The sequence below is a fragment of the Acomys minous genome, assembly GCF_964271855.1.
Source record: "Acomys minous genome assembly, chromosome: 15".
Taxonomy (NCBI): Eukaryota; Metazoa; Chordata; class Mammalia; order Rodentia; family Muridae; genus Acomys; species Acomys minous.
This window is the reverse complement of record NC_140497.1, coordinates 50258207-50274581: the sequence shown is the minus strand read 5'-3', so window position 1 is coordinate 50274581 and position 16375 is coordinate 50258207. Positions and strand designations below refer to the sequence as shown.

Sequence of the window (16375 nt, the reverse complement as noted above, 5' to 3'; positions counted from 1 at the left end):
AGGACGGAAAGGGAGGAAAAAAAATGCAAGTCCTAGAATAGAAGACAAAGTAGCAATGGAATCATTTTATGGTTCTACAACATGAGGCACTGTGTGAAAGCACCACAGCGCTAGAAAGGTTGAGAGCCACTATAAAGTCTGGCCAGTCTTAACCTCAGATGAAGTGGATCGAATACTGACATTGGATAGATTCGTGTGCAGCATGGCTTATAAACAGCGGCAGCCTCTGACGCGTCGCCCTGGCTGCGGGGATCCTGACGCTTGGCATGCTCTCACCTTTCTGCCTTTGGGTCGCCTCCCGCTCATGTCAGGACAGTGAAAGTGGTGTTTTGGCTGTACTCTAATGGGTTTCAGTTAAGCTTTAGAGAAAGCTAGAAGGAGACATCCTGCTTGGAATCCCTTCTCGGGGAACTCCTAAGGGTAAGAGCTTTGTAAATACAGGATGGCAGGTTTTTTTTTTTTTAAGATATTGAAAATCCAGATTTGAAGAAAGTCGGAGATCCTGTGGTTCACTGTTGTAGCCAGGCATACTTTATAGTACATAAGTAAGAATGTGGGCTATCAAAAAATCCATTCTTGGCGGACTGTGGTGGCACACGCCTTTAATCACAGCATTCAGGAGGCAGAGGCAGGCAGATTACTGTGAGTTCAAAGCCAGCCTTGTCTACAAAGAGAGTCCAGGACAGTCAAGATAACATAGAGAAACCATGTCTTGAAAAACAAAAACAAAAACAGAAACAACAACAACAACAAAAAAGTAAGAAAGAAAGAAAAGAAAAAAATTCCATTCTTGTTTTTTTTCTATACTATACGTAGGGACAGCTTAGAATAATCTGAAATTAAATTCTGGGCAGTCTGAGTGTAAACACTTCACACTGCTTATAAAATTGCTACTGTGGAATTTTTAAAATTCCTTAAAGAATTTTTTTGAGGCTGTCCCACATAGCTCACGTTGGCTTAGAACCTGCCTTAGAACTCACATAGCCAAGGGTGATCCTTTCGCCTCTCTCTCCCAAGTCCTGGTGTCACAGGTACCAACCAATGAACATCTTATTAAACTAAACAGTTTCGATAATGGAAATATTACTGTCTTCCCAGGTCTAGCCTACCGTGGCCTCATTAGCTACTCCTACGAGGCTTTCAGTTCATAAGGAGGGCATGCACTCGATCTTCTCTCCCACCCAAGTCCTAACTAGATCTGATCCTGCTTAGCTGCTGAGGCAGGGGCATTCAGCGTCGAATGCCTACAGGCCTTTCTGCCTAATCTCGATATTTAGTGTTAGTCATGCAACCTAAAAGCGAACTGTGTTTGTTTGAAAACTTTCACCTTTCCAAAAGCTATGTCAGCGGGGCCTCAACAGTGAACAACTCTTCAGGAAGCAGGCGGTGGGTGCCCTTGGCTCTCCGTCTCTTTCTCCCATCTAAATGGATTCATTTCCTAGGTACTGCTCACGAATACAGCCCCTGCCCCGACGACGCCACTTTCCAAAGCTTGGCTCGTGCCTACTCTTCTTTCAACCCAGTCATGTCTGACCCCAATCGACCTCCCTGCCGGAAGAATGACGACGACAGCAGCTTTGTAGATGGAACGACCAACGGTGGCGCGTGGTACAGTGTGCCCGGGGGTAAGTATCCCTTTTGCTCTCTGATTATGTGAACTCGGCTTCCTTTAATTACCATGTAGACTCAGGGGGAAATGATTTCCATTAATAGAGTTTTCACTCTTCCTCGGTAATTAAAAAAAAAAATAGATGGAACTTACAGCCATCTCAGCAAAGTGATTGTTACATATTACTTCGTTTTTTGTTGGTTTGAAAATTGAAGTGTAGGGAGGAATGGGAGGATACAAGGGATGGGATAACAATTGAGATGGAGTATGAGTAAATTAATTAAAAAAATAAAATAAAATAAAAATTAAAAAAACAAAAGAAAGTTGAGGTGTTAATATCTGAAGGGACAATAGAAGCTGAATATTGGTAACTGGCCGATTTTCAAGCTCAGCCTTCCGCAGTGAGAGAGCATCCTTATTTTTGGCAAGCCATGCTTTTGTTATAAGCCAATGCGTCCTTTAGAGGCTGTGTGACAGTGCTTAGCAGACCTTCATGGTACTTTGAGTGAAAACAGGCCCCCTTAAGCTGATATATTTGAATCTTGAATCCCTAGTCAATGGAATTGTCGGGACACACCTCCCCCTGCAGCTGAGGCAGCTCCTGTGGCCTCCCCTGTACCACTTTCCAGAACTCATATTTACCAAAGTGCTCCAGCTATTAAAAGATGTGTAACCTCAACCAGAGATGAAGAACAAAATGTAAAATTATCGATGACTTAAGGATCGTTTTCTTTTTTTATCTTTTATTAATTTATTCAGATTACATCTTATTTTTTATCCCCTTATGTTTCTATGCCTCACCTGGTAACAAAGAGTGAGTGAGAGAGAGAGAACACTTTACATTTTGATGCGTTATGCCCTAAGAAAATGTTCTTCACATTTTCTATGGCACAAGTTCCTTCTGTTATTTTACTCATATTTTGCATTTGGACAGATAAGATCTCTGTATGTTGAGGAGTATGGTCTATCTGAGATTTAGGATTTACAGTATGTCAAATACACCAGGCGTATTTACATTAGAAAGCAATTTGTACTTTGCCCCAGGACACTGGTTTTATTAACTATGTAGCGAGTTGCTGTAACTTAGAATCACCCAAGAATATATCCTCAGCTGAGGGGCTGCCTGGATCATGTTGGCCTGTGGGCATGTCTGTGGGGGGAGTATCCTGAATGTTACTTGATGTGGGAAGATCCTGCCTGGTGTGGGTGGCACTGTTTCCAAGGCAGGAGAAAACTGAGCCATCAGGCAGCAAGGGTGGATCTATTTAGGATTAACAAAACAAACAAACAAACAAACAAACAACCCCTCTCCTCCACAAAACTTCAGGGATTTCTTTGGGACAACCTTTCCGAGCTATTGTCTGTCTGATATGAAGTACTATGTATTAGTAAAGCACTGATAATACTCACAGTAACCATAGCAACACTGTAGTTATCCATGTCCCACAGTAAACAGCTGAAGAAATCTCAGACTGTCTTTAGCTCTCTGCCGTAACTTTCTTTCTATTGCAGTGACAGATACCCTGGGCAAAAGCAGTGTAGGGGGTTTACAATTCCAGGTCCATTTGTGTGTTGAAAGATTATTATTATTTAATATTGATTTATAATTTTAGTATAATCAGGAGTTACTTCTTAACCAGGTACATACCTCAAATAACCATACAGAGAGACTAGGGATATATTTAACTAGCCTAAAGCACAACACTGAGCAATAATTACTCCATCCTAAACCTCCAAGCTAGTATAGTTTCCTTCCATTCAAATTTCCCACGTTCTACTTGCTTTTTACTCATGTCCTAGGTCTGGCTCATTTCTCCTGGTGTTTCCTGGTTCTCTCTACATGTGTCCCTCCTTTCCTTCCTATCCTTTCTCCTCCCCTCACTGGACCAGGATATCCCACACTACTCTCTGTCTTGTTCAGCACTGGCTAGTTGGCTTTTATTGGCAATACAGAGAACAAATAGTGCCATGTTTATAAAAACTTGAGACCGGAGATACTTAGAATAAGCATCACAATGCAATGTCCAGACTGAAACCAGATAATGGGGTAAAGAAATCAGCATTTGAACAAACAAGGGTAAACTGTACACAGTCCACACGAACATTATGCCAACAATTGTGGGAAATCAAAGCAGGAGCTTAGAGCTTGCATCCATAGTCACGGGCAGAGAGAAGCATCAGGCTTGGCCAGATCCATCAGGTAAAGGGCCCAGATTGTAAATGACATCTCTCTGTGTCCAAGAAGAGGGCCATCCTGTGGCTCTGGGCTGCCAGGAAAAACTGGAGGTATAGCCTTTCAAGCTAGGTAGCGCTTATCAGCCATTCTCCAGGAAGTGGAGGTAGGAATGGGCAACGGTGAATTCTCAGCAGCCAATGCAGCAATCTGAAGGAAGGTAGTCTGGTTCCAGGAAAGCAGTCTCCTGGGTAACAATGTCCACAGTGAATCCAAATGATACTCTAATTAAAATTATTCTCAGTATCAAATCCTCTCTGTGGTCTTGATTTCAGTATAATTAACATTTTGTCTAACGCGAAGTAGATAGGCTACGTTTACCAAATCAGTATGTGATATTGACCAAGAGTCTTATGTATCATATACTAAGAGTCCAAATTCCTCAGGAACACTCTTTTTTAAATTTTTTATATAAATAGTTTGTTCACATTATATCTCAATTATTATCCCCTCACTTGTATCTTCCCGTTCCCCTCTCCCTCCCTCTTTCACCCTATTCCACTCTCTTAGGTCTGTGACAGAAGGGGACCTCCTCCCCCACCATATGATCACAGCCTATCAGGTATCATCCTGATAGCCTGCTTACCTTTCCTCTGAGTGCCACCGGTTCTCCCCACCAAGGGGAAGTGGTCAAATAGGGGGCACCAACCAAGGACAATGCATGCAGTAAACCTAGAAGCCCTACTCAGAGCTAGCCAATGGATAGCACGTTCTCCACAGTTGTGTGGAGGGCGAGGAACACTCTTCAATGTTGGTTGGGTTTAGGAAAGAAGAGCATGCCCTGTCATCTCAGCAGATTCTCTTAGTTCGGGCCTTCTAGGAAGGCAGCTTAGAGGTATGCACATCTCCTGAGTAGGTCAAGGAATACAGTCCTTCATGAAGTCTGTTGAGCACAGTGAAATGTAAGTCGCATCTGCCTTTGCTCCTGCCCTACAGCATTGAAGCATTAAATTAAATGACCACTGAAGACACAAGGGTTTGTGCTTTTAAAATAAGAGTCTCTTGGGCTGGAGAGATGGCTCAGTGGTTAAGATCCCTGTCTGCTCTTCCAGAGGTCCTGAGTTCAATTCCTAGCAACCACATGGTGGCTCACCAACCATCTATAATGAGATCTGCTGCCCTTGTCTGGTGTGCAGGCAGAACATTGTATATGTAATTTTTAAAAAATCTAAAATAAGAGTCTTCCAAGCATGTTTTGTTGCCCAAGGGAGGGTTATTGTTGTGTAGATTTCTACAGGGTCCTGCAGGGCACTGGCTGTCCAGCCTTTTACTTAAGCTCTTAGATTACCAGAAGGGCAGGTGTCACGCTGTAGCCACAGGGTGTATATATTGGCTCTCTCATTTGGTGCTTTGGGCAGGGATGCAAGACTTCAATTACCTGAGCAGCAACTGCTTCGAGATCACTGTGGAGCTTAGCTGTGAGAAGTTCCCACCTGAAGAGACTCTCAAGAGCTACTGGGAAGATAACAAAAACTCTCTCATCAGCTACCTGGAGCAGGTAAGCACAGCAGTACCCAGCATCAGCTGCTGTAGCTGTCTTTAACCCTATGGTATAATAGATTCATGAGGGGGTTGGGGGGGGGGCGGCATCCATCTGAATGAAAATGGCAGCATGGGAAGCAGGTGTGAGTAGTGTCTGAATTAGACTTTTATTTGCTGTGGTTCATGGCTGCTCACTGCTAAGTGTCTCCGTTGGAGTGCTCTCAAACGAGACACTTTCTTTCCTTTATTCAAGCTATGCTAAGCAAGGACCATCTTAAGATGCCCTCTTAGCCGATCAGCAGACAGGGCCAGGACTTGAGTAAGGTGAATGAGCCATGCCGGAGTGAGACAATTGCCTGAGTAAGTCTCCGGGATTTTTTTTTTTTTGGTCCAAGTGCTTCTCTCACCCTTCACTGGACTCAATTGGATCTTAGGTGACAATTTACGGAGCCCTTAGTATTACGCAGGCCTCGTTCTGAATGCATTGGATCCTTATAATAGTTCTGCGAATCGCACGAGACCGCTACCATCACCCTCCCTCTATGAATTACACAGAGAATCTGAGGCCAAAGAAGTTGAGTGGTTTTGCTAGGTTACGCACTAAAGACTGGGATCCAGGAAGTCTTGCTCTCGGCTTGCCCTGCCGTATCTGTCTCTCAACTTGCGATATCAGGGTATCTCACAATCTGTCAAAAAGAAAAATTGACTTTCCTCCTCGGACTGGTCTTAGCGTTCTATCCCCCTCTGTTGTATATACCAATGTTGGGGCCAGGGAGTAATAGTGGACAGACCAAAGGACATCACTCCTTGCCTGCAGTGGCTCAGCAGTCTTCAAATTCTGCTCTGTATGGGGCCGTTTCCACCTACAGCCCACTCAAGTGATGCTTATTTCACAAGACAGTCTGGACTAAGCAAACTGCTTCAATAGAAACAAACGGTCTTACAAAGCATTTATCTACCATCTTAGTTTCATTGTGGTTGCTGTGACTACACATCTTGATACAAGCAACTTAGGGGAGAAAGGACCGATTTTGGCTCAGAATTCCAAGTCATGGCACATTGCTATGAGGAAGTAGGGGTGGCAGGAGCTTGAAGCATCTCCTCACACCCACGGTCAAGAGCAGAGAGAATAAACGCACACATCCCTTTGTAGCTTGGTTTCTCCACTCTTACAGAGTCTGGGACCTAAACCTACTGGGTAGGTGTTTCCCACTTTTAGACTGGCACTTCTTACATCAATATAATTAATTAATATAATATATTATATAATAATAAAATAAATAAATAAATTATTAATTAATATAATCCAGAAAACCAAGCAGAGTCACACCATAAGCCAATCTATCTAGGCCATCCCTAATTAAGACTTCCCAGGTGATACTACATTGTATCAAGGTGACAACTGAAGCTAATAATCGCAGCGATTGATGAATACAAATACATATGAAAATGTACACACAAAGGCAACGCTTATGTTTGAAACAGGCTATTACTCTGTAGTCCAGACACTCACTATGTAGACCAGGTTGGTTTCAAACTCAGAGGTCTGTCTGTCTTTTTTCCCCAAGTGCTAAAACAGCGACTCATTGTAAGGGTTGAATGACCCTTTCACAAAGGTCAGAAGTAATATATTCTGCATATTATATATTTATATTGAGATTCACAACAATAGCAAAGTTACAGTTATGAAGTGGCAATGACAAAAATTTTATGGTTGTAGGTCACCACAACATGAGAAACTGTATTAAAGTGTTGCAGCATTAGGAAGGTTGAGAACCACTGCTCTAAAACCAGTCATTAAAAAAAAGAAAATCCTTAGTGGTTAATTGACACATATTAGGTGTTTAATAAAATAGATTTATTGGTGATGGATTTGAGTAAAGAACACCTGTTTTATAAGATTTTTTAAGAGATCAAAATAGAAGTTTTCAGCTGCATGCAAACATTAATATTTTTGGATAAAGAAAAGTTGAGAATATTCAGCCATATTGACTTATGGATAACTCTAGTAGGAATATCTGAAGAATATCTTGAGAAGAGCTGTGTCTAGGTGGATCTTCTGAGGTCAAAAATTAACCCCTTCCTTTTTTTTTTTTTTTTGTAGATGAAGTCTTTAGGTTCTTCACTTTGGGTTCTTGCTTTCTTGATAAAACATTTAGATTTTATTTGTCCATTTTTTCCCAACAGAAATATATAAAGGCTATTTTTATATCCCAGGTACGCTAGGAGTTGTTTCTTGTACAGAGCTTCTTCCAGAATGGTTTGTAGTAGTGGGGTCATAAATGTGAGAACCTAATCACGAGAGGCTGCAAATGCTGAAATAAAAGTTCATTACAAGGATAACCACAATGGTTCGACACAGAATGGTCCTTAACCCAGTCATAGGAGTCTAAAAAGAGCCTCTTGGAGCTGTATGTAAGATTGCCTACAGTTAATACAAATAAGATCATCACCTTGACCAACAGTTAAAAAACAGGTTCAGCTGATGCTTAACTGGTCTCTTGAGAAAAAAAAATGACACCAAGCTAAATAAAACATAAATCATTGTATTGGGAAAGAGAATACTTGCCCCGTACCTCTTTGCCCTTTTAATGATGCTGATTCATCTGACGGTGGAAACAGAAGCGATGGAGTCATATGGTGCTGGGTCAGGGCACTTGGAAGGAGAAGTTGTCACGATCCGGCATCACTGCCGTGGTGCACGCTGTGGAGAACCGGGAAGAGGCTTTCATGAAACAAGCACCCAGGCTGCACCATGGGATACCCCAGCTTAGGAATCCGGGGCTGGATGCAAGCTCAGGAAGACTGCTGGCAGTTTCTCTGTTGGAATCATCCTCTTGACAATGGTGCTGATTAGGCCTTGAACTCTGGGCCTGAAATCAAAATAAGACCTACTTTCCACCTCCTGCCAACTAGGTCATTAGGTCTAATTCTGTTCTTGGTAGAGAGGACATTTCTTGTGGCGTTTTAACAGATGTTTGCAGGAACCAGAGTTGTAAAGCTACCTAGAGTCAATGGCTTGTTAAGAAAAGCTCCCGTTCAACAGCGCTGTAATCATCTAGTTCGCAAAAATTCTCAAGGAATTCCTGAGACTGCTTCATGGCGCACTCGAACCAAAACCGTCTAATGATGCTGTCAAACAACGAGTTTCCTGTTGTGTTCCCGAGCTTTACACTTTCTGCGGGGAATGGCCCTAGAACACCCAGTGCACAAGCTCCTTGTGTGACTGACACCACAGAGGTGCGACAGGGCTGCAGATGCAAAGAGACCTTAGCAAGCCAAGAGTATTTACCATTGGATCATGGGGAATGAAAACGCCCTGAAGTCCGGGGAGAGATTACACAGGAGGGAACAAGGGTAGCAAAACAGCTTTCCATGCTCAGTGACATCTGAGCTTCTGTGACTTTTTTTGTTGTTGTTGTTGCAAAAATCATGAATTCTAGTTTGAACTCCTGTCTAGACAGTTATGACGGCTTGTGACATTTCTTCTGGTGCATGTTGCTACAGCAGGAAAAGAAACAGTTTAAAGAATAGCGAAAACACCGGCACACCAGAACAATGACTCATGATTGACATATAAGAAGATGCTTAGAGGCAGGAGAATATCTGGGAGTTCAGTGTGACCTGGTCTACATAGAGAGCGCTCCAGGCCAGACAGTGAGACTCTATCTAGAGAAAAACAAAAGAGTTCAACGTCATCTTCAGATTTGGGTCTGGAGAGATGGCTCAGCGGTTAAGAGCTCTTGCTGCTCTTACAGAGGACATCGGTTCAGTTTCCAGTACCCAGATGGCAGCCTACAACTGCAAAACTTCACACACACACACACACACACACACACACACACACACACACACACACACGGAGGTGGGGCGGGGGAGAGAGAGCGAGAGGGAGGGAGAGAGAGAAGGAACATAGTTTCACCTACTACAGACTAACCACATGTGTTTTTGGTGATGGAGTGACCTTTTTTTAGTTTCACAAAAAATGAGTGATGTCAAGACTACAGTATCTTAAGATGAACCAAGTGCTCCTTGGCAAACAATCCATCTTTTACAGGCTAGGGTCATTTGAAATTATATTTATCAGTCCTTAGCAAAAATCGCACAGCCTAGATAGAAAGTTCCAGCTTTATGGCATGTCCAGCTTTCTGTGGCCCCCGTGTGTATTCTTTCCCCTGTGGTCAGCCTGTCTGGGTGACTTCTTCACTTTTGCCTTCAGGAACCCAGCCCTTCACACTCCCAGCTCCCAGAGGATGGCTTTCAGTATTTCAGTTTTGGTTGGCTGGTATAGAAACAGCCAACCAAAATTTAAGATGTATTTATTGTCCTTTCACTAGTTGCCATCAAAATGGTCATTCATTTTTTTCCCTGATATATATAGCATAGAAATTGCCCTTAGAAGAAAAATTAAATGCTGTTATTTAGAACTTCGGAGATTAAAAATATGCAAAAACTATTAGAGAGAGCCAGAGCATCTTACTGAAAAAAGCATGCATGACTGCTAAGTTTACTCATCAATTAAAAAAAAAGGGGGGGGGGATGCCTGGGATTTATTTTATTCTCTGAAGGAAAATATTTAAATATCTTAGGACCAAATGGAATTTCACTTTATTTATTTATGCCAAGGTCTCACACATCCCAGGCTGGCCTTTGAACTCCCTTTGTATCTGAAGATGACCTAAATTGGTCCTCCTGCCTCCGCCTTTCTCGACCTGGGTCTACAGGTGTGTACCACTATGCCCAGTTTATGCACTGCTGGAGACTGAACCTAGGGTTTCAGATAGTAAGATATCAGATGTAATTAAGGGGTTACCTTGGATACCCTAGAAGGTATAATACCCGCAGGTTTGTGCTCATCTAGGGGAGATGGTGGTTAGTAACACGCTCTTGGGTGGGGGTGATGCCCTCAGCTTGGAGCTTCGACACTCGTGCAAAAGGTAAGGTTGCTGGTGCAGATTCGGTCCCAGAGCTTACTGATTACTACTCACTGTGGCCAGCTGGTGAGCTCTGGGTTCAGTGAGAAATTCAGTCTTAAATATAAGGTGGATCGCAGTAGAGGAGGAAAACACTTGATTTAGACCTCTGGCCTCCACAGGCATGCATATGTGCACACATGCACCTGTCCACATGCATGCGCATACAGGCGTAGATAAGTCATCTTATAAAGGTTACAAAAGGGATGTTTTGTAGCTTGGGTTGCAGTAATTAATTGCTGACTTAATTTAGAGGGATTTTTTTCCCCCACTATCAGTCCTTTTTCCATCCTTAATTGGTTTCAGTCTTGGAGTTCACTGATCTATCATGCCCTATTTCCAGTCAAAACTGTATTGTTTATGAGCTTGATGCGACAGTAGGCACAGCGCATGTCTCTTCTTCCAGCTCAGCTAGTATTAATAGGTCGAGATACACTTGTCAGCTAACGGCGCTCTAAAAGGATTGCATAGATGACCCTGTTTGTAAGAGAGACACACTGCTGAAATAAGCAAGCGGAGACTAAAACTTCACAAATACAACAGGTCTTTTTTTTTTCTTTTGTCTATTCGGAACGCCCTTCAAAATCTTTGTTTGACACAGAACATGACATTTCACTCTCAGGAGGTGACTTCTCATTTCTTTGAGAAAAAGCTCAGAAAAAGAATACGCATGCGAACACACACACACACACACACACACACACACACACACACACACATTCAACTGAAGGTTTGTGCCTGTTCTGTTTCTTAAATACAATGTATTGCTAGAAAACAAGGAGATGCTTGACATGAAACTCATTTTAAAATAATTTCTGTTATGATTTTTTTCTTGGCTGATTTTGACCTTTACAGATACACCGAGGAGTTAAAGGCTTTGTCCGTGACCTTCAAGGTAACCCGATTGCCAATGCAACCATCTCCGTGGATGGTATAGACCACGATGTCACTTCGGGTGTGTATCTTTCTTTCTTTCTTTCTTTCTTTCTTTCTTTCTTTCTTTCTTTCTTTCTTTCTTTCTCCTTTTGGGTATCGATTGGGAGACAAGCAGTATGAAAACGAACACAATTACTATTTATCATAATTATAATTAGTCTATTAATTCTAGGTATAGCCGTTCTTTGCCTCCTCTGTCTTTACCCTAACTCTGACCTCATTCCAAGTTGTTCTATGACGCCCAGAATGTCTCGAGCCAGCAGGTGGCGCCCTTTCCCCAGAAAGGGCGATCTAGTGTCTGCTGCCCTGCTGCGTTGTTGAGGGCTGCTGAGGTTATGCTCCCAGCATTTGGTGTGTCTGGGTACCCTTATGCATTTCTATTAAACTCATTTTACTTTAACTGCCATCTACTGAAATCCTTCATCCAGAGAAAAACAGGAACAAGAACATTCTTCTTGGTCCTCAGAATTATTTAACTTTTAATTTATTTTCCAAAGCCCCGTTGTCCTTTAAAACTCATTACAGACATATTCACAATATTCATCACCATCCCACCAAGTCTTGGCATGCTTTTCCAGCCAGCATTCTAGAAAGCATGCCAGGATCTTACCCCCACCCCCACCCCGCGCCCTCATCACCCCTAGCAAGGGTAGGGCCCAAGGCTGATGCCCTCTGGCCACAGGATAACTCTTGTGTTAACTCCGGAAATACTGTTTTCTCTGCATTCCACAAAGCAAAAACATGGGGGAAATCTAATCTAGGGAATAATTCCTAGAAAGGAATGAAATGGAGGTTGTGTAAGTGTTATAGCTCTGACAGGAAAGTTTCCCCCAGCGCATGCGTTACAGCTCTGAGGCCGAAGCGTTACAGAGCGGAAGGGAACAGTATCCTGGCAGTTGGGAGCCAAGGAACACCAGAAAGTCACACCACACAACAAATCTCACACAGGAGATTTATTGGAAGAGACACAGGAGAGTGGATGCCTCTGCTTAGGCAAGAAGGAACATGGAATTGAACAGGAGATGGGTTATATAGGGTATTTTTTGGGGAGGGGGGACGGCCAAAGTTTTCCAGTGAGTTTGGGGCAAGCCCTTGGATTGGTGAGATTTCGAGGTCAGGGATTGGTAGGATTTCATGCTCGGGATTGGCGGGATTTCAAGCTTGGATCTTTTATTCTACAATTTGGACTGGAGGAATATTGCCCTTTTGAGGTTAAGGGCAAGAGAAGGAACTAGAGACGAACCCTGACATAGAAAGAAACGGAAGTGTATTGTTCTGGAAGCCCAGAGATGCTTCAAGAGGGCCAGAGAGTGGTCAAAGGTGTCCAGGCAGATTATCCTTGTGAGTGAATCATCGCCTTCGGCAGCGTGGGAATTCTTGACCAGATCTCTATCAACGAAGTGAGGGGAGCGAGCAGAGTAGGGAGCAAGCCTTTAGTGGTGGGAAATAGTGACATGTTAATGAAAACGTCACTTTGAAGCATAAATGATAAATGCATTACTAACTGAAAAGAGGTGTCGGACATGGAAGAAGATAGGGAGTTAGGAGATTCCCCATCCCCGGCCCCCTTGGCTGCTTTGTCACAGTAAAATAAATTGTAGAGCATCAACTGAGAGCAAGAAGGAAGGCAATGTGTTAGAGGCACAGGGAAAATGGAGAACGTAAACTGTCCAGTAAGACCTTTGTTGCTCAAAGTGTATGCTCCTTAGAGGTTTCAGCATCATCCTGGAGAGTTAGGGATCCAGCATCCAAGGCTGCCTCACCTCCGAGCTAGTCAGTCCGATCTTGTATTTTATCAGCGTTCGTGTTTGATTGACAAGCACCTAAGTATGGGAAAAAGCAATGCAGAAAAATGGGAGCTTAATGGGGCCAGGGAGGAGTGAGCAAGGGTGGTTTTAGAGACTGGAAACTGGTCAATATGGATGTTTGCCCAAGCTTCTTACAGCTATTTGGGGACAAACAGACTGTAGAGTTGGGAAAATCCAAGGCTGGTAGTTTGCAATGAGTCTTAGATTAAGGGAGAAAGGCCCATGCATGAGTCAATGCTGGTGGTGGTGGGTGGTGGGGTGGGGTGGGGTGGGGTGGGGTGGGGTGGGGTGGGGTAGGGGTGGGGTAGGGTGGGGTGGGGTGGGGTGGGGTGGGGTGGGGGGTATGGAGTCAAAGAGATGGAACCATAGCTCTGCTGAAGAATTCCAGTTGCACTTCCTGACTGGCACTGCAGACCAAGCAATGTCTTGCAAATCTTCGGAAGTCGAAATCACAAACAAGGACTCTGGGGATTCTAACTAGGCTGTTTTGGGGCTATGCTTTGTGAAACATTTATCTAGAAGAGTCTTGTGATCTGAGTTCTTTCTCCGGCAAGAGTGAAAAATACAGTGCCCAAGTGATCTTTCATATTTGGGAATTTTATGCTACCTCTTACCGGTGCTACTCTCCTCATGTGACTAGGAGAGTCACATATGATAAGGCTTACTAAATATTAGCATGGCGGTCTGTGAGTTAGCTCTAAGACATGGGACTGTGGAGAGAAATTTGCATTCCCCCGCTCCTCCTCCTCCTCGAGAAAAAACTCTCAGAGATGAGACTCACTGAAAGTGAGGACTCCTTAGATGGTGTGACTACCCTTTCACACCTGTGCCCGGCTCTGATGTTCTGTTTCCTGCAGCTAAAGATGGGGACTACTGGCGATTGCTTGCACCTGGAAACTACAAGCTTACAGCCTCAGCTCCCGGCTACCTGGCAATAACAAAGAAAGTAGCAGTTCCCTTCAGCCCTGCTGTTGGGGTAAGTAGTCATAAAAATAGCCGAGACTATAGTATTAGTTAAGCTAGTAATAGCTCAGCACTTGCCGTTGTCAGACATATTTAAGAAACTTATATTTAATCTTTACTATAGCCGTACAAAGTATACACCATTCTTATCCCCACTTGACAGATGGGAAAACTGAGGTCTAGTAAGGTTAGGGGAGTTAATCATGGCCTCTGCCTTTTGAAGAGATTCACCAGAACACAGAATTATGCTTGAAATGTTAATTTTTATTTTCTAACTTTAATTTCAATATAAATGAGGTTTTGTTTCAATTGTCTTTCCATCTGTAGCACCCAATATATCTAGAAAAAAATGTCAATAAGATAATCTTAGGCACTAACTAAACATTTGTTAGGAATACATCATGAGGGATGGGAAGACAACTGGGTAAGAGAACACTTCCTTCCCAAAGTGGGAGGGACAATCAGTGTTGGATGCCCAAATCCAAAAGGATACCTTTTAGACATGGCAGCCACCTGGGATCCATGCCCAGTAGACATGGTGGCCCACCTGGAATCCCGTGTTTGGAAGGCAGCAATGGGGCATCCTCAGGAAACTCCCCTCTAGACTAGCATATCAGTACTCTGGACCATACCCCAGAGAATAAAGTGGAGCTCAATAGAAGACTCCAGCCCTCAACCTCAGACCATAAGGCAGCCTGCAGAATTTCCAATAAAAAAGACTTGCTTAAGGAAACTTCACTGTAGTTTTGCTTATGTGCCAGGAATTCAGAGTATAAACAACAACTAGTGTGTGTGTGTGTGTGTGTGTGTGTGTGTGTGTGTGTGTGTGTGTGTGTGCACAGTGTGGTGTGCACATGCACCCCAGATTTGCTGAGCAGCTCTCACCACTGAGCAGTAGTTCTCTCATCTTCGAACACTGTGTTTTCTGCAAACAAAAGATCTTGAGTTTAAAATATGCATATTCCAAGCAGTCCTGGCTTCGGGGTTTTGTTCCTATGAAAGCATAGTTTGTTTATCACAGATTAAAAAAACGAAACAACTCACCCAGGCTCTAAGGCACATGCCTGTAATCAAGGCACTTGGGGAGGCAGAGGCAGGTGGATCTCTGTGAACTTGAGGCCATCCTGGTCTACAAAGCGAGTCCAGGACAGCTAGGGCTATTACACAGAGAAACCCTCCCTCAAGCAAAACAAAACAAAACAAAACAAAACAACAGCAATGAAATCTCCTTTAATTCAGGTAGGGCTAGATTGAAATTTTTCTACTGTATAAGCTACAAACTGCCTTTTTAATATATAAGCGATTTGAGAGCAATCTTTTCTGGTTTCCTCTTCAGGTTGACTTTGAGCTGGAGTCTTTCTCTGAAAGGAAAGAGGAAGAGAAGGAAGAGCTGATGGAGTGGTGGAAAATGATGTCAGAGACTTTAAATTTTTAGGAAAGGCTTCTAACTAATTGCTTTACACTATCTATATAATGTAGTAAGATGCAATGTGGCTCTTTTGTTATAGACTGTGTGCAGTTAATATTTAACAATTGTTTATTTTTAATCACTTAGGTAGTAGTTGGTATTACTTAAGCACACTCAGAAATGTAAGGTCTTGATCTACTTCATTCTCTCATTAGCATTTGCTTCCCCACATAGCTTTAAAAATCTAGTGACGCTCTTTTAGTGTAACTGGTGACAAGGTCACATCATGGATGCCATGAAAGTCAGCCAATGTAGATTGGACTTGTGAGCACTGTACTGCAAGAATTACATAGTACCCTATCCGTTGTCATTTGTCTCTGTGCCTGACTCGCTGTATAAGCATGATCCTGTTAACGAACTTCTGATGGGGAGACAATGTGAGTGTTTCAAAGTGGCTTTGCACAGAATGGAAGCCTCCTTTTTGCTTGTACTTGGAAGAATGGTATTGTATCAGTCAGTCTGTTACTGCTGCTTCAGAGTTTGGGGTTTTGCCTTGATTGCAGATTGGCCCAGAATTGCATTCTGAATGAATAAAGGTTAAAAAACAAATTCCATGGTGTGCATTTCCTCTGTGAATTTTTTTTTTCGTCTAATACTGTGGTTTCATGGCATGAAAAAAAAGTATTTCTTTCACAGTGGCTTCCTGTTTATTTAACTTCTACATTGAAAAAAATGGATTGATAGCTGCATGCCAAGCAGTGTCCAGGCTTTGAGTACATTATCATGTTGAATATAACATGTTCTGGTTCTATGGAGTTTTAAACAGAGATTTTCTTTTCATGGTCACGTGTGTGTGTGTGTGTGTGTGTGTGTGTGTGTGTGTGTATGTATGTGTGTGTGTGTGTGTTTGTGTTTGTGTGTGTGTGTGTTTGTGTGTGTGTATGTGTGTGTGTTTGTGTGTGT

At 42.9% G+C, this 16375-nt stretch overlaps 1 protein-coding gene across 1 annotated transcript in view; it reads left to right on the top strand.

Annotated features, from left to right (window-relative positions):
• CPE (carboxypeptidase E) overlaps positions 1-16021 on the top strand; it is a 92822-nt gene extending 76801 nt beyond the window's left edge. Inside the window, exons 5-9 of the mRNA XM_084757982.1 lie at positions 1443-1625; positions 5201-5340; positions 11153-11252; positions 13899-14017; positions 15341-16021. Of these exons, the coding sequence (XP_084614108.1) occupies positions 1443-1625; positions 5201-5340; positions 11153-11252; positions 13899-14017; positions 15341-15439 (641 nt within the window). The 3' untranslated portion in view covers positions 15440-16021. The remainder of the gene's footprint in view (positions 1-1442; positions 1626-5200; positions 5341-11152; positions 11253-13898; positions 14018-15340) is intronic.
• The last annotated feature ends 354 nt before the right edge of the window (positions 16022-16375 follow it).